The sequence below is a fragment of the Oreochromis aureus genome, linkage group 17, assembly GCF_013358895.1.
Source record: "Oreochromis aureus strain Israel breed Guangdong linkage group 17, ZZ_aureus, whole genome shotgun sequence".
Taxonomy (NCBI): Eukaryota; Metazoa; Chordata; class Actinopteri; order Cichliformes; family Cichlidae; genus Oreochromis; species Oreochromis aureus.
Window position 1 is genome coordinate 37,490,931 of NC_052958.1, and position 17,964 is coordinate 37,508,894.

The window sequence follows — 17,964 nt, forward strand, 5'->3', positions numbered from 1 at the left end:
CCCCCTGCATTAACAGATAAAGAATAATGCAACGTATCGCTATTGGTTCAAAATCGGGGGGTTCTGTTTCTAAAAAATAAAAAAGACTTTGCTGCTTTTTTACGGCAGTAATGCGTCACCGAGGATCTGAGCAGGTGAGCTGAAAGTGCACACCTGTCACTTATTAGCAGCCTGCTGATTCAAGCCCCGGCCTTCTTTTTAATAAACGCGACCTACTTTCCTTTGCTGGAATTCCAAACAACATGTAAGGAAATAACTTATCACTGCCGGTTTATACAAACTTATCTCACTCAAATTCAGCGGATTTATACGCTTCTAATATTTTCAGGAACTCCTTACAGTACTCGTTCGTCTTCTTCATCCTGGTGCCTCATGTCATATCGCTCGGTGAGTTTGGTTGCTCGCGTAAAATGTTGAAAATAAAACGTGACATCTGGTATTCTCATCGACTTTCTTCCAGGACGCTGCAACGATATTTCCTTCTCGTTGTGTTGGATGAGCAAAGGGAATGCTCTGGACAGGTAAACGTGAAGTAAACGTGATTCATAGATTTGCATAATCTCCCCCTGTGCTGTTCAAAGACCTCAGGACAAATGTAACAGAATGTCAAATGTAGCGTTCCTTTAACTCTGAATGATAAAACTTATTATTGTTATTATTATTGTTTGACAAAGTGCAGAATTAGAATGCAGAATATTTCATCATACGTGCTGCTGCACAAGAATGCTGTTGATAACTGTTTTTAAAAGGGATGAAATTAGTATTTAGGTTCTTAAATAAGTTAGTCGTCCAGAAGTTTTAATATGCGTTTGGTACCTTAATTAAAAGTACCTATATTTCCAGAACTCCGTAGATTATGATCAAATAATTGTTAATGTTTGTTTATTAAAGTTTAATATAACAAATCAATTCTTGAGGTCACTGACTTCAAGAATTCATACACCAATGACAAAATTTCACACTATTACATTAAAACTACTCAACTGAAGTAACTGAGTAAATGTACTATGTTTAGTTTTAGAAGTTTTGATCAAAGAGGTCTAATGAGCTTAGCCAAGATGACTTACTGTAGTAGATGATAAAGACAAAGGCTTGTTAAAACTTTAAATGTGAGCAGGTCATGTTATCCTGACCATGTCTGAATAAGGGTGATGATAAACAGGCAGCTATTAATCAGTCATATGGAATGATCATGTAATATATGGGAGAAAATGAGGTGTACTGTTTCCCATTCTTTAAGGAAAAATGGAGACCTATGGCTCAATGGCACATCATTAAAATCCATCAGAAAGGTGGGCAAAGTGACTTCTGTGACTCTGTCCCCGGGTGTAGAAAACCAGCTAACCCTCCAATATGGTGGCTCTGTCCAGGCATGGACTCTAACAGTTCCACAAAGCGCACGTAAGCACCATACCTTCTTAATTTGATTCCTAGTTTAATTTGACACCCCCAGCCTCTTGTTTAATGTTCCTTTAAATGTGTTTACCTCACCCCAAGGAACAAAGTTTACTAAAATCAGAGGCCGAAGGCAGCCGCTACAACATCCAACAAATGCCACTAAGGTACTTTTGACAACGACTTTTACACAGATGAGTGGGTATGTTAGATTTCATGCACAGTCCACCTCACTGCATAGTTTGATTGCTTTTATGATCTGATCATTCCTCAGGATTTCCTCAAGTTGTTGAGTCCCACGGAAGTGTTTGCATGTGAAAATGGAACGGTATACTTCCACCAGGAGGAAAATTTCTTCCTTGCTTTGGGTGAGTGTCGTTCCTGTATCTACAGGGAGTGCAGAATTATTAGGCAAATGAGTATTTTGTCCACATCATCCTCTTCATGCATGTTGTCTTACTCCAAGCTGTATAGGCTCGAAAGCCTACTACCAATTAAGCATATTAGGTGATGTGCATCTCTGTAATGAGAAGGGGTGTGGTCTAATGACATCAACACCCTATATCAGGTGTGCATAATTATTAGGCAACTTCCTTTCCTTTGGTAAAATGGGTCAAAAGAAGGACTTGACAGGCTCAGAAAAGTCAAAAATAGTGAGATATCTTGCAGAGGGATGCAGCAGTCTTAAAATTGCAAAGCTTCTGAAGCGTGACCATCGAACAATCAAGCGTTTCATTCAAAATAGTCAACAGGGTCGCAAGAAGCGTGTGGAAAAACCAAGGCGCAAAATAACTGCCCATGAACTGAGAAAAGTCAAGCGTGCAGCTGCCAAGATGCCACTTGCCACCAGTTTGGCCATATTTCAGAGCTGCAACATCACTGGAGTGCCCAAAAGCACAAGGTGTGCAATACTCAGAGACATGGCCGAGGTAAGAAAGGCTGAAAGACGACCACCACTGAACAAGACACACAAGCTGAAACGTCAAGACTGGGCCAAGAAATATCTCAAGACTGATTTTTCTAAGGTTTTATGGACTGATGAAATGAGAGTGAGTCTTGATGGGCCAGATGGATGGGCCCGTGGCTGGATTGGTAAAGGGCAGAGAGCTCCAGTCCCACTCAGACGCCAGCAAGGTGGAGGTGGAGTACTGGTTTGGGCTGGTATCATCAAAGATGAGCTTGTGGGGCCTTTTCGGGTTGAGGATGGAGTCAAGCTCAACTCCCAGTCCTACTGCCAGTTTCTGGAAGACACCTTCTTCAAGCAGTGGTACAGGAAGAAGTCTGCATCCTTCAAGAAAAACATGATTTTCATGCAGGACAATGCTCCATCACACGCGTCCAAGTACTCCACAGCGTGGCTGGCAAGAAAGGGTATAAAAGAAGAAAAACTAATGACATGGCCTCCTTGTTCACCTGATCTGAACCCCATTGAGAACCTGTGGTCCATCATCAAATGTGAGATTTACAAGGAGGGAAAACAGTACACCTCTCTGAACAGTGTCTGGGAGGCTGTGGTTGCTGCTGCACGCAATGTTGATGGTGAACAGATCAAAACACTGACAGAATCCATGGATGGCAGGCTTTTGAGTGTCCTTGCAAAGAAAGGTGGCTATATTGGTCGCTGATTTGGTTTTGTTTTGTTTTTGAATGTCAGAAATGTATATTTGTGAATGTGGAGATGTTATATTGGTTTCACTGGTAAAAATAAATAATTGAAATGGGTATATATTTGTTTTTTGTTAAGTTGCCTAATAATTATGCACAGTAATAGTCACCTGCACACACAGATATCCCCCTAAAATAGCTAAAACTAAAACAAACTAAAACTACTTCCAAAACATTCAGCTTTGATATTAATGAGTTTTTTGGGTTCATTGAGAACATGGTTGTTGTTCAATAATAAAATTATTCCTCAAAAATACAACTTGCCTAATAATTCTGCACTCCCTGTACACTTCAGACAGCAAAACTGGGAAGTCACCTGAACCAGCTAAGAAATATTCCTTAGCAACAGAACTGCATAAAACCACAGGGTGTTATTTATATATGGATAGCTGTTTCCTAATTTTTCTACCCTGTATTTATAATAAACTGGTAAAAGGTGACCATTACTGATGTTGAATATTCAGGAAAGGTTCTAGTTTCTTCTGCCTTGCATTGATGTTTGCCGCTAACCTAATCCGACCGGTATCTAACTTTTAGAGTTGATATTTAAGTTGTTTGGAGACCACATGACCTGTAGCTAGGCTACCCTAGCATGGATATCGTTGAAGTAAATGCTTTTCACCTCTACTCCAGCACTCAAAGCTCTTCATAAAACATGTGTTTTTCACCTGTTCTATCTAACAGTTACACTCCAGTGAATGCATTGGAGGGTAACCTGGGGTTCAGTACCCAAGGATACTTAGGCATGCAGACTGGAGCAGCCTGTGATCAAACCACCAACCTTCCAAATAGTAGATGACCTGCTCTACCTCCTGAGCTACAGCCACCCAGTTGTGCTATAAAAATGTTTATATGCGTGTGCCACTGGTGCCGTTTTCTGCATCTTTGAAACCATTTTTTCTCCTTAGGTCACACAATGCGCTTCGCTTTCAAACTGGTGTCCCGCAGTCCCTCCATGTTGCTGGTTTCCTGGGAGAGGAATCAACCAGATGTCATCTATAGTCACAATGTGACTTTGTACCATGTTGAACTAGGCTCCTATAACACGCATACTTTGGATGTTACCACTCACAACCACTACCGCTTCTCTGCTCTGGACCCCTGCACCTTCTACATGGCCTGTGTAGAGATTGCAGACACTCTCTCCTTAGCATGCCTCTCTACTATTACTGGTATGGGCTAATGAGTGATGTTTAGTTAACAAATTTGCAAAGGTACTTGAGGTTAAAGGCCTTAAATGCACATAACAACCTATAGATGGCGCCAACTGTGATTTTTAACTTCAAAGCTTTGGGGGGGGTGTTTTGTTTTAAATGACACTGCTATCAATTGTTTTCAACATTGCTAAAACTGCTGCTGTAGCTCTTGTTCTGTTTCTCCATCAGATCCAGATGTTCCAGAGAACTTTGAGGTTACATCATGGAATAGCAGCAGCATTTCTTTATCCTGGGACTGCCCTATGAACCGCAAGTACTCCGTCTTCCTTCTCACTGCCTTCTACATCAACGGTACAAATCACATCAGAGAGGAGGTCTCTTTTTGGCACAAAGATAACTTTGAGGTCAGCTTGTCTGACCTGCAGCCCTGCAGCAGAGTGAAGTTTGGCCTACAGACTGTTTGCCAGGCAGGAATCGAGTCCCGCTACAGCAAGATGGTCCTGAATAACGGAAACTCTTGTATGTGACTCACAAACACACTGTTTGGATTTGAACCTATTTAGCAGTTTGACAGAGTTTACCTGCTTTAATTTATGAACCATTCACATTTTGACCATACTGGCATTCACTTATCTCCCTATAGAATAGCATTTTTAAAATATTTCTAGTATTCATTACAACTTCATGCAGAGAAGCCATCCTTTAGTGAAAGCCCCTCTGCTTCTCCCTCAGTCCATTCCAACATTGAGGACTTGCGTCAGACATTGTTTGGCCCCACCAACTACACCCTGAGCTGGGAGGTGAGGAACACCTCTTCCATCTCCATGTTCAGAGTGTTTCATGAAGGTGTGCTGCAGGGCACTACTCTCATGAACAGCTACACTGTGGGGGGGCTGCTGCCGTGCCGACAGTACCAGGCCAGGGTGGAGGCACTTTGTGGAGATGGTGTGCTCATGAGTGCTAAGACGATCATAGCACATACAGGTAAAACATGACCTCTGTGTGTTGGCCATTAAAGTTGAGTAACTGTTGGTGTTTAGCATTTAATAATGTAACTACTTTTTGTGTAAATGGGATTAATGGCTAACATTTACATGAAATATTGAATTATACCAAGTATATTTGTATTGTAACTTGGTAGTTACCGAACATTACTGAATGCTTTATATTAGGAGTTCATTCTAGTTTTTTATTTAAATTTGGTGTCTCAGGATGGTTCAATAAGTGAGCTAAAGACCTAAAGAAGCTAATAAAGCAAACCTATTTTCACTGTCAACTTATCTTACTGCTGCTATTTGTAACTTGTTAAGTTTCATATGTACGTATGTTATTTATTTGTCTTTGTCGTCTGTATTGATTCTGCATGTGAATCCAGGACCTCACGGTGTGTCTGAGCTGACGTACCACTCTAATGACTCTACTGCTGTGTGGAAACCTAGTGGCCCACAGCAGCAAGCTGGGGCCTTCATATATGAGCTGTCCCTGAAGAACGGCACTACCATCAACAGCAGCCGTGTGTCAGTCACAAAGCTACGCCTCCTAGGGCTGGAAGAAGGGAGAACTTATGTTCTCAATGTGTGGGAAGAATGTGACAACCAGCTGGAGTCTGAACATTCGCATTTGTTTTTCATGGCAGCCAATTCCTCTTCAGAGCTCCGTATGAGGGCTGGTGGACCTGCTCACGACATGGGTTGGTTTGACATACCTTTATTCCAATAGTCTTTGATGTAAACTTTTACCCACTGTTCCCATTTCCTGGCTTCTTTAGAACTAGAGTTAGATTATGACAACATGGGTCTCACAGTGGTTGTACCTTGGAAGCTGCCTGAGGATCTAGACAACGGCGCATCAGAAGCTAAAGATAAAATAGAGGAGATCTTCAACAATAAGGTGAGCAAAACATAAAAATTTACATCAGCAGCTATGGACTAAAAAATCTGTAATCGGCTCATCTTAATTTTAAACAATTCTGTATAAAAAGTGAAAACCTGGCCATTTCATCACTTTTGAAACAGAGTTGGTCATGTGACATGCTGAACTTGTACCAATGTAGGGTATGTGCCAAAAATATCTCCCACTCTCCTACATCTGATGTTAGCCAGGGTGGTTGGTAAGAGAAAACCTTAAGATGATAAATCTGAGTGTACTAATTTACCAGCTAATGGTAGCTCTGTTTCCACACAGTTCAGTGATCTCAGAGTAGTGAAAAAAAGGTCAGCAATACCTTGTTTAGCTCACTAGACTCCCATCGGTCTCATATCAAAGACCAGAAGTTTATTAAAATGCACACATGCATAACACTTGAATAACAGCTTCAGGAATTTGTTAATGGAACAAGTCCTGCAGTTCAAAATGACAGAATACATATTCCAATGCAGTCTTAGTTGGATTTGAATCTTCTTTCAGAGATGGCTAACTGCAACCACAATTTAAGACTGGATTCAAATGGGTAAGAAGCTTTATGATAGGACACTCTTTGAGACAAAACAGAAAGGGACTACTTTCATTTTGGTATGTTTTAATATCAATTTTTAGCTTTCAGGTTTGAGAAGTTCGCATTTAAAAGCTGGCAGAGGGGTCAGACTGCATGTTGCCATACATGAGTAACCTCACTCTCTCCATGTCACACACGAAACACATCTTTCCAATTTGCTATTCCATTTAAACTTTCAAACTTATAATAAATGTTTTTAGTTTGTTATGAACATTACTGAATTTAAGGGGTTTTTTTTTTTTTGGTTTTTTTTATCGTCCTCCAGCTGCAGGAGCTATTGAAAGATAAGCCAGTTCGGATAAAGTTGGACTCTTTTGAACCTGCAGATGAGCCAGGCAAAACAAAGATTTTCTTCACGGCTTTTGATGCCTCCCATACTACAGAAAATGTGCCCGTACCTATTGAAGATCTTCTGTATTACACTGGCTCTCTAAATGCCACCAACATCACTGTTAAAAGTGGAGTCATTTACTGGGATGGTAAGTGATGGTAAAAAGCTGGCTCAGCCCTTGTCAGTTAAAACCTTCATCTTTCTCGTGGGATTTTATTTTCTTTGCATGTCTGCTTGATTATTAGGTCCAGACCTGTGTGCTTCCAAGCAGCCTTTATGTTCTCACAATTCTCTGTGCATCAACACTCTGGGCTCATTTTCTTGTGTATGCCAGCATGGTTATTATGACGTCAGCTCTGTGACTGAGCGTGCTCCAGCTTCACATCCAGTCTGCCAAGGTACAGAGACCTCTCATCAATCTCTAAACCTATGTATTTAATTCTAAAAGCTGATCCTTTTTTTTTTTTTTTTTAAATTACGAATTTAGAATAGAAAAATGCCTGTGTAGTAGTACAGCTGCTGAGAGAGAGAGAGAGAGAGATATAGATCTTTTTTCTTTTTCTTTTTTTCTGACCCTCAATTTTAAACAGAAAAAGGTCTCTTCAGCCGGTGTCTGGATAAATTGATGGCTGGTGGAATAGCAAAGCCCTACCTGCATTCTCGCATGGGAGGAGCAGTTGCAGTAAAGCTGAATGATGGTCGCTGCATTGTGAATGAGACAGAGACACTGTACTACTTCCGCACCTCACGAAAAGTCTCTGAATGTGGAAGTGAGAAGCAGGTGAGTAACTAAGCTCAGCCAGAAGCTCTGAAAGGTTTGTTTGCCAGACAGATTTCTTACCAATATTTAAAAAAAAAAAAAAAAAAAAGACACACTCTGTTAGTTTTCAGTGTCCCCTTAGGATACATCGGTGGCCTCTGAATATTTGCCCTTGACAGGATTGATTACACAGTATTCTGTGATATGCATGTCATGCCATAGGTGAGGGATGGAAAGATTTTGTATAGTCCTAGTGATCTTGGTTTTGGAAGGCAAAAACCTCTGGTGTGTGCCACTGCCTGCTACATGACTGGATATTTGCTTGATAATTAATGAATCATAGGCTGCATAAAGCAGCCTGAGTCCTATAATCTTATTTCAAGAATAGTCTGAAAATTGTTGCTCACCAAGTGATATGATGTATACTCAAATTAGGCTTTTTTTTCCCCCAACTTTAATTTATCTGTTTAGCTGTGTGCAGTCAAATTAGCTGAGTTTTACAATAATGGAAAATCTATCTGCTAGTACTTGAATGTGCAGGGGTTTTTTTTTTTTCTTTTTTACCTCTTCCCCTCATACTTGTGGTTTGATTTTTTTATTTCTGTTTGTCGGTTTTGTCTAGGTTAACAAAACTCACATCAACTTCCAGAATTCTCTGACTGTCACTTTGACCAAAGGGCAGACGATCAGCAGGCAGGACCTAAAAGTGGTGTGGAAGTGTGTTTACCCACGACATTATGTCCGCAATGCTCATGTCAGTGTGAATATGGAATGGTGAGATTCATCAAATCCCAGTGTTTGTAGGAATATTCATACATTTACTAGTTTGGGGTTTAAGTAAATGCAACCTCACAGGAACTACAAAACATATTACACTACATTATATACAAAAATTAAGCCAAAATGCAGAAGCAATGTGTGGAAACACTGTTAATGTTTCCATAGGAATTAAAAAAGTAAGACAACAGCAGCAAAGTTTGTTTCTCAAAGATCAATATAATCTTCAAGATTGAGCATTGCTCCCTTTTGATCAGTGGGAGCAATTTGAAGTCATCAATATAAAGCAACAGAATATTCACAAATGAAAGCATTCAAGACGTTTGCATATCTTCTCAGGAGTAGAATTTGTAACAAATTCACCCCAAGGTCAGACTGCAGTGCTCAGAAACTGCAAAGCACCCAAGAGCTGCATTTCAGGCTCTACAGGCCTCAAAGTTCAGGACAGTACAATTAGGGGAAAAGGCTGAACAAATATGACTTCTTCAGCCTGTTTTTGTTTTTTTTGTTTAAATATGGAAGCAAAAATAAATATGGAAGCATGGATTAGGTTTACAAAACTCTATTTGAACCAACTGCAAGGCTTTAGACCAGGGGTCCCCCCAACTCCAGGCCTCGAGGGCCGGTGTCCCTGCAGGTTTTAGATGTGTCCTTGATCCATCACAGATGAATTAAATGGATAAATTACCTTCTCAACATGTCTTGAAGTTCTCCAGAGGCCTGGTAATCATGTGATTCAGGTGTGTTGACCCAGGGTGAGATCTAAAACCTGCAGGGACACCAGCCCTCGTGGACTGGGATTGGGGACCCCTGCTTTAGACAGATGAAACCAAAGTGTGGATGTTTTGCCATAATGTACACCCTTTGGAAGGTTGGTGATTTTGGACTCCAGCACCTTGCAGTCATTGAGTTGACCATGCACTCCTTACCAAAGTATTGTAAAGACAAATATGAAGCCAAAAGTTTTACCAAAAAGTGTCCATTATTCCAGTTAAAATAATGATGTTTCTGAATATGTGTTCCCCTGAGACACTCACTGTGGTTTAAGTAGACAGCAAAGTTGATATGATGGAAAAGAAAACGGGTAGAGGACAAGAAACATGTGTTTTGTCAGCCTTAGCCGTAATCTTTAATGTAGGATGAGGAATACTGGAATAAGTTTAAATTAAAAGGCTAAACCTGTTTGAAATGCTGTGGCAGTGCTTTCACAGGGCTGTGCATGAAGAAATCCATGCAAACCTCAGTGAAGTGAGGCAGGTGTTTCTTTCTTTTATCATAATGTACTGTAAATCAGGGCAACATCCCCAAGGAGCAATTAAGAAGTCATTTTCTTTCATAAATAAATTCTCTCTGATTCTGATCCTGAGTCAGCTCTCTTGCTCTCTGCTTGTAGGCTCACGTCCATGACTTTGGTGGAGTTTAACTCGTCAGTGCACCTGGGCCTGAAAATGACCTTGTATAGGGATGAGTCTTACACAAACAGTTACAGGGATGCCATAACCCTGGAACTTGAGGACACACTGTTCTTCCAGGTGGCCCTGGAGACAAACGGCTCTTTTGCTGTAGACCTGCTCCTGCAGGTGAAGTCGTGCTGGACGACTGAGAGCATCGACCCTCACGACCCTACCCAGGGCGTACTTTTGCAAGATGGGTATTTATGAAATCTCTCTCTAGAGAACTGACCTTTTATGTTTGACAGCTAGAATCCATTGCTGAGCATGCAGCTAGCAATGAATGGGCTAGACTTTGGACATACCAAATACCTATTCCTCCTTTTTTTTCTTTCTAGAAAAAATTAGTTAAATCAAACTTTTTAAAACTGTATGGTTAGATATATGATGAAGTCCCAAGCTCTCTCCAACTTGCTTTGTGAAGTCTGGTTCCTCAGTGCCCACAAACTTGATGACTTTCAGAAGATACATTTTGAAAGGTTAGTATTGCTAAATAGAACCACACGCTTACGTTTCTTCCTTGTTACATATTCCTTTCAGCTGTCCTGTTGATCCCACTTTCCACTGGCTGTCTGTGAACGGTCTGGCACATAGAAGCAGGTTTTCCATTCAGATGTTCAACATGCCTAAGAAGTTACCTCTTTACTTTCACTGCCTGGCCAGCATATGTGGACATGATGAAGACTGTCGACTGGTAAAATGGCTAATTGTTTCAAGCTTGAGCACTTGGTAAAATAATGTAGTTAATCCATTTGATGTAAGTATCTGGCTATAGGTTACTCAGACAACAGGGATGAACAGGTCTTTCCATTTCCCACCTGAAATTCTCAGGTGGGAACATTGTCTTGTTTCTGCCCCCACTCTGGTTGTGTCTTGGCATACCACAACTACTGCATGTGTATGTCACTGCATGTCAGTCACAGCGCATTTTGTTTCGTGCTTGGCTGTCATTATACTGAAACGACATTCATGTAGTCATATTCTTATTTTAGTTAGGTTTCTATGAATAGAGAAAAAAATATATTTTTTGTACGTTTCCAAAACATTTATTATAGAACATTTAGTTTTGGCAATTTTGCCAAATAGGGCCACAATGAGAATCCGCCAAATCCCATTTTGAGGTGGTCAGCTTTGCACTTGGATTTGATCTCAGCTGTTGGAATCTTTAAAGTGTTGGTACACTCTGAAGACAAGAGCTCAAAGCTTTTTGGCTACAAAAACCTACAGGTACATGAAGTTCCCTTAGGTGACCATTATTGCTCATTTAACATGCTGCTCTGTGGTTCAGTCAGATTCGTGTTAAATCTATTTATCCTGTTCTATCCAGATTTCAGAAATTAGATTCATGTAGAAAGAAAAAAATATTTAAAGTTGACTCTCATTCTGTTGCAGAACTGCACTGGCAAGCAGCACACAAAGAGGTCAATGAGTCAAATGGAGAGTGAGGGGAAACAAGCTGCTGTCGTGTCTGCTGGACCTTTGATTGTCAACACAAGAGTGAAGTCAGCTCCACCGTCTTACTGTGAGTTTGTCAAGGGATCATTCAGTTAGTTCAAATTTAAGAATGAACTCTTAAAAGAATCTGCATCTGCTTCCTATTCTTGCCTATTCTTAGATTACAATGCATCAATGCATTTCTGTTAGTTTTTGTTTTAACTTAAATTCTACTTGGTTCATATAAAAATGGCAGTCCTGATATAGACTGTCACTGATCTTCTAATTTGTCTTGACTTACTGCACATGTGTGTATGTGTATTGTGAATACAGGGGTGATGAAATGTATATCCATCTCTTTCCAGGGGCAGAGTACATGACTGTAATCACCATTGTGGCTGGATCAATAGGCTTTCTGGGAGTAACTGTGCTCTCAGTGAGTGCTACTAAAGCAATCATGGCTTACTATGAACAGCTACGGCCCCAATAAAGTGTCTGAAACAGTATGTGTAATTTGTTGTTTTTGCTTGGCTCTATTGATGGGGAGATGGGAGCTGCTGAGAACTAACAAATGTGTACAATCTCCACAGCAAATGTTTTTCATTATGGCTGTGTTAATGATTAAATGTTTTAAGAGCTTTTCAATTGGGTGGGAGGCTTTAGTGAAAGGGATGGTTTATTATAACAGTCACTGCATTTCTTATCTTTGCCATAAGGACTGATTTCTTTACAAGCAAGGACCCAACTCTATCTATCCATTTATCCAACTATTTAGCTTGTGGCTGTAACTAGCGCTGCTGTAAACTCTCGGGCCATTTCTCAATTCTCAAGTACACGAGTCTGTACTCACGTTCTCACTAGTCCGAAGTTCGCACGCGAGTGTGGACTTCCAAAGAACGCACCGCGATCATTCTACAGTGTACTTGACGACATCTCCGTTCCAGTTTTTACTGCCTTCCCCTCTTACTTTAACTGTGATTAATATTTGCAATCGAAATTACACATGACATGAGAAAATTATACATGTAGTAGTTTTATTTTTAATTCTTTTTTTCTTAATGCACATTTGTTTTTCAGGAACTTTGACAAAATTCACTTTTACATGTCATGTTTCATAATGTCTACCTAGAAAAATGTGCATTTCCTGCGAAAATGCTGTGTGAATGCTGTAAAGCTGAAGCCATCTGCTGAAAACCGCTGAAAATAGCTGAAGAAGCTGAAGTCAGTATTTGAAAAGTAGTTGAACTTGTAATCATTTTGCTCAAGCATAACAAGCAAAAATGTAATAATTTGGCAGAAACACAATAACTTAGAAGAAACATAGTAACTTGGCAGAAATGGTACAACACAGCAGAAGTGTTGTAATTCAGCAGAAATGTTAATATTTAGCACAAACATAACTTGGAAGAAGTGGTGTAACAATGTAACTTAATATACAGTAGTATAATAGTATAACTTAGTAGAAATGTAACATAGTAGCAGAAATACTATAATTTAGTAGAAAAGTAATAACTTAAGCAGAAACATTAGAAAAGCAAAAAGCCAGCAGATGCACAAAATTACAAATATGGACACATATCCATGCTGTGTGTGTGTGTGTGTGTGTGTGCGCGCATGTGGTTCAAGGTACAAATAATGAACCTTGAACCATGTGCACACAGAGCATGGAGTGTCCTTTGTGTGTCTATGCCAGTCAACCAGTCTGAATCTGCTCAATTTGAATCCACCGATGAAATGCTGCCCCCACAAGAATAAAAATTGGGTCTCACACACACATACGTCTGGTTTGCTATCCTTGTGGGGACATCCCATTGACATAATGCTTTCCCTAGCCCCTTACCCTAACCCTAACCATCAAAAATGAATGCCTAACCCTAACCCTTACCCTAAACCTAACCATAACCTAATTGTAACCCTGACACTAAAACCACATTTTGAGTGTGAAAATTGCTTTCAACCCCGAGGGGACCTGGATTTTGGTCCCCACTGTGCAGAAAGTCCCCACCAGTATAGTAAATGTCAGATTTTGGTCCCCACCAGGATAGTACGAACCCGCACACACATTATACACGCACACACAAACACACAAGCGCACACACACAAACACAAACACACACACAGACATATTCTGAAAATATTCAGGTTTTTTTTTTTTTTCATTTGAGATTCTTGAGTTTAGACATTTAAAATACACAAGTCCATTCTTCCAGGTATTTAAAGAATATGAGCTATTAATATTCATTCAGATGTGTTCTAGCTCTAAATTTTCTTTTGTCATTAGACAGTTTTTATTATGTGCATTTTCAAGCTGTTCAGCTAGTTTCCAAGTTCTTCTGTGTGAATTTCAGTTCTGCACTTTGGCTGTCAGGTGAATGTTTGTGTATTTCAACCCATTAAACGTGTTTTTCACCAAAGATTTCAGCAATTATAAAAATTCAACTCAAACTATTCAGCTATTAGCATTCACACTGCATTTTCTACAGGAAATGCATTTTATATACCAGTTTCAGTTACTGTTGTCATATGTTCAAATTGTATTAAAAATAATACCATCAATATATTATGTTACTGGACTACACTTACTGGACTTGAGAACCATAAGAGACTCTTACAAATGTTTGAAAGAAAAAAAATCTTTAATATAGATGGAGACTCATGTAGAAGTATGAATGAGTTTATAAAATTTGATTTCTGTCATGGTGTGCTGTGACAGGCAGGTTGTAGGACCCAAACACAGGACTCTTACATGGAATGACTTAATTTATTTCACTTTTAATGTATTATTAATTTAACTTAAATTTGCTGGAAAAACATTTTCATTAGAGATGAACGTCACAAAAACAAACCAAAAACTCAAAACTCATATAGAAACTCAACTGGACTCAAAAAACTAAAAACTAAGTAACAAGAACTAGGAAAACAAATCAGGAACTATGAACAAGAATTAAGTAAAGAACACAAAGGGAAAGAAAAAACACCCAGCCCACTGAAAACTAAAGAAACCCCCAAAACATGAACAACAATCATCAAGGAACAAATTTACATATTTAGTTACTGGAACACCAGTGCTGGGTCACAGACCCAGTACGGTGACAATTTCAGTTTCAATGTCAGTCAGTGTCTTTTGGTCTGCAACAACAGCAGAACAGACTTTTAAGTCTTTTGAAGAAGCCCCTTTTCTTCTTATTATTATTGATCTGATGGTCTTTAGACTTCATACTGGATTTGGGTTCAGGAAAAGGTTCCTCACATGGAACATCAGGAACTGGCCCAATTTCCGAAAGAGATCCTTCGATCTTAAGATCTTTGCCGTTAACACTGGATTCGGACTCGGCAAAGGGTTCCTCACAGGGAACGTCAGCCACTGCCACACTTTCTGAAAGAGCTCCTTCAATTGTAAGGTCTTCAGCCTTCAGACTAGGTGAACTTTCAGGAAGAAGTTCCTCACAGGGAACATCAGGCTCTGGCACACCTTCTGAAAAAGATCCTTCGGCTGGTGGAACATTTGCCATTGAAAGACCGTCAGAGGAGCGTTCTTCATTTGTGTTCTTCACATCAGGAAGACTTGAAGGGGGCTCAAACATTTCACATATCCGGATCATTGCTACATCAGCAATGGTCTTCAGCAACACTGGTGCAAAGTTTGCAATTTTGATAGACAGAATTTCTGGAGGAAATTTCTGCCTGATCTCTGTCAGGATGCTGTCGACCATATTGTCTCGGATGGAGCGGGTGAAGATGGCCTGTGTTTCCGCCGTGAGACTCTTGGCGACACGATCTAAAGTGGCCTTGGTGACACTCGTGGAGAGGATGCTTAGACTCTGGGAGGCCATGTTTAGGAGGGGACGAGGAGGAAGCTCCCAGAAGCCCTGGAGAACGCGGGGAACTACCTCGATCACTACCTCCTGCGCGGTGAGCAATTTGCTGTTATGCTGTTCCTGCTGCTTCTTTTTCAGGATTTCAATGTAATCCTTCACCACGCTGAGGAGTTTAGGTGGTCTGTAGAGAAACATTATAAGAATTATCTTTTAAACATATTCAAAGCATCACTTAAATATTGAAACAGTGTAGCTGGACTGTTAACCCCAATGCCCTTTGTATCATACTCAGTGTTGGGGAGTAACGGAATACATGTACCGCCGTTACGTATTCAGAATACAAAATATGAGTAACTGTATTCCGTTACAGTTACCGTTTAAAAAGGTGGTATTCAGAATACAGTTACTTTGTTGAAATAAATGGAATACACGGCGGTACTTCCCTGTTTCATATTGTCGCGGGTCAGGATTGTTTGGGTTTGTTTGACAGCTACGTTCTGTTGTTCCAGGCGGCAGCGTTACGGTTGCCATGGTTACAGGTTGACGCTCTCTCTCTGCGTGTTTCCTGGGTGAGAGAGCGCTTTTTTGTTGTTGTTGTTGTGCTAAGCTAAAAGGCAGAATGCTACAGGCATAGCTCTAAAGCATGTAGCCTCATGGGCAGTGTAGTCCGTGCTGCAGGGAGAATGGACTACCATACCCGTTATGTGTCTGTGAGCGAGGGAGGGAGAGAAAGGAAAAGTCCGAGCTGTCACGGAGCAAAAACGGGAGCTGGAAGCATGTAAATATAATAATAACCACTGCAGCCAAGAAGAGTGCCTGAGGAGCCCAGCTGTAAGTAAGCTATTAAGACTCAACTGTACACTGTGTTCGTGTTTTCCTCCGGAAAAAATAAGTTCCGTTGGAGCAGCCTTTCAACGCCTCTCTCTGTCTCCCGCAAGCAAAGTTGACCCAGACAACAAAGTAAAGCTAGTTTTCGGCTACCAGCCCGACACGAACCCGACGTATTAGCCAGAGGTCCCTTTACTACGTTTCGGAGCCGCGGACCTTCAGTAACAGTAATAAATCACAGCAATAGGACATTCACGTAGTTGTAAACAGCATGATAATATATTAAGTATTCCAAAGTATTCAGAATACGTTACTCTCATTGAGTAACGTAACGGAATACGTTACAGAATACATTTTGGGGCATGTATTCAGTATTCTGTAGTGGAATACATTTTAAAAGTAACCTTCCCAACACTGATCATACTTGATACATTTCTGAGACCTCTGTCTCATCAACATGATCAATACTTGCCATAATTTCAAAATGTTATGGACAAAACTCTTTTTTTTGTCTAAAGTTAACATTGTTGTTAACATAAAGTTGCCAAAAACACCCAATGCATCAAATGCGATACAAAAAATATAATAAATACATAATAAAAGTAAATCATACACAGCATGACATAGCAAAAAACAAATTTGTGGCTTTTGTTTAAAGGGTTAATAAACATCTCAGTTCCAAAAAATCAGAATTTTCTGGCTATTTTTTGATGGGTTGGGTCTGACAGGGTTAATAACTGTATATTACATGTGACTCACTGAAATTTAGGAGGTATGGCCTCTGGGAACCGAAGAAGCATTCTAGCTTGAAATTCAGCATCCCTCATTTTATTGATGACGTTCACTGCCCATACCTGAAACAGAAAACACATTTACAGTGCAGTTATGTTTAAAGCTTATGTGAACATAATGAAAAAGAAGAAATTTCCAAATTACTACAAGTCTTGTGAGTTTTGTAGTCTTACCAGCCTTAGAAGAGGTTTGGCTTCCTCTTCTTCAAAATCCTCCAATTTAAACTCCCACAGCCTTCAAAAGAAAGCAAAGCAGAGGTTTTCTCTCAGCATTTAGACGTCATCACAAACAGACTTTCAGTGTGACAGTACCTCACTGCTCTCTGAGTGTCTCCCTGCTCTTCTCCACCAAAAGATCTCTCAGATCTTCAGCAGTGAGGTTAGGTGGAATTAGATCTTCCTGCTGAAGTCTGAGAAACTCCGTCATAATTGCAATCTAAAAGTAAAAGGAGACATTTAATCACCACCACGCTCAGGTCCTCAGAAATTACCTGATATTTTCTGTCAGCTTTGGTTTGCATGAATCTGGGTCCTGTAGCCCGGAAGATGAACAACACCTGTCAAAGAAATAGCAATTTAGTCATTGTTACTTAAAATGATTCTCAGTTTGTCAACTTTTAAAACTACATCAAATTCTTCAAATTCTTGAAATGCATTTAAAAACAAAAACGGTCACATACCCTGATAGGTTTATAGATTCCTTGACTTGATTCCATTTAGACGTTGTCAAATCACAGTCGGGAAGAAAACCTTTTAAATGCTCTCCAATGATGGCGTACGGTGGGATCTCAACCTGAAAATGCTCTCCACTCGGTGGTCTTGTCACACAGATGAGCTCCTTTGACAGTCTGATGTTTATTTATGAATGCAGAATTTCTTGAACAGTCACCATGGAAACTTGATGCAGCTTCATGTTATTAAATTAAAAGAAAACACTGTATTTTGCACCACATTACACTAAACTTCATTTATCATATAAGTAAAAGTGTGGGTTAGGTCACTCCTGTGAAAAGAGCCACACAAACCGACGAATCAGAAAAGACAAAGTCAACCTACAGCATGC

The 17,964-nt window shown here is 40.1% G+C and overlaps 2 protein-coding genes across 2 annotated transcripts; one reads left to right on the top strand and one right to left on the bottom strand.

Annotated features, from left to right (window-relative positions):
• Window positions 1–120: 120 nt before the first annotated feature.
• LOC116316264 lies at window positions 121–11,970 on the top strand. The gene is made up of 19 exons (XM_039601494.1): window positions 121–244; window positions 329–387; window positions 461–521; window positions 1,241–1,401; window positions 1,498–1,562; window positions 1,670–1,763; window positions 3,969–4,232; window positions 4,446–4,736; window positions 4,950–5,201; window positions 5,593–5,907; window positions 5,986–6,107; window positions 6,977–7,190; window positions 7,288–7,440; window positions 7,633–7,823; window positions 8,425–8,576; window positions 9,973–10,230; window positions 10,571–10,724; window positions 11,423–11,552; window positions 11,830–11,970. Coding segments are annotated over exons 1-19 (3,063 nt in total). The 5' UTR covers window positions 121–242; the 3' UTR covers window positions 11,955–11,970.
• Window positions 11,971–14,256: 2,286 nt separating this feature from the next.
• Window positions 14,257–17,225, bottom strand: LOC120433958. Its single transcript, XM_039601159.1, has 4 exons — window positions 17,214–17,225; window positions 17,076–17,136; window positions 16,870–16,964; window positions 14,257–15,463 (listed from the first exon to the last, which is right to left on the bottom strand). The coding sequence occupies exons 3-4, from the start codon at window positions 16,935–16,937 to the stop codon at window positions 14,575–14,577; spliced, it is 957 nt and encodes a 318-aa protein (XP_039457093.1). The 5' UTR covers window positions 16,938–16,964; window positions 17,076–17,136; window positions 17,214–17,225; the 3' UTR covers window positions 14,257–14,574.
• Between the last annotated feature and the right edge of the window lie 739 nt (window positions 17,226–17,964).

Bases quoted from the DNA above. Each gene is read 5' to 3' on its own strand.
- LOC120433958 (XM_039601159.1), bottom strand. From the start codon at position 16,937: ATGAGGGATGCTGAATTTCAAGCTAGAATGCTTCTTCGGTTCCCAGAG. The intron at 15,464-16,869 runs GTGAGTCACATG...GTTTCTCTACAG, and splicing joins GCCATACCTCCTAAATTTCA to ACCACCTAAACTCCTCAGCG.
- LOC116316264 (XM_039601494.1), top strand. The intron at 5,908-5,985 runs GTTGGTTTGACA...TGGCTTCTTTAG, and splicing joins TGGACCTGCTCACGACATGG to AACTAGAGTTAGATTATGAC. The intron at 10,231-10,570 runs GTATTTATGAAA...TATTCCTTTCAG, and splicing joins GGCGTACTTTTGCAAGATGG to CTGTCCTGTTGATCCCACTT.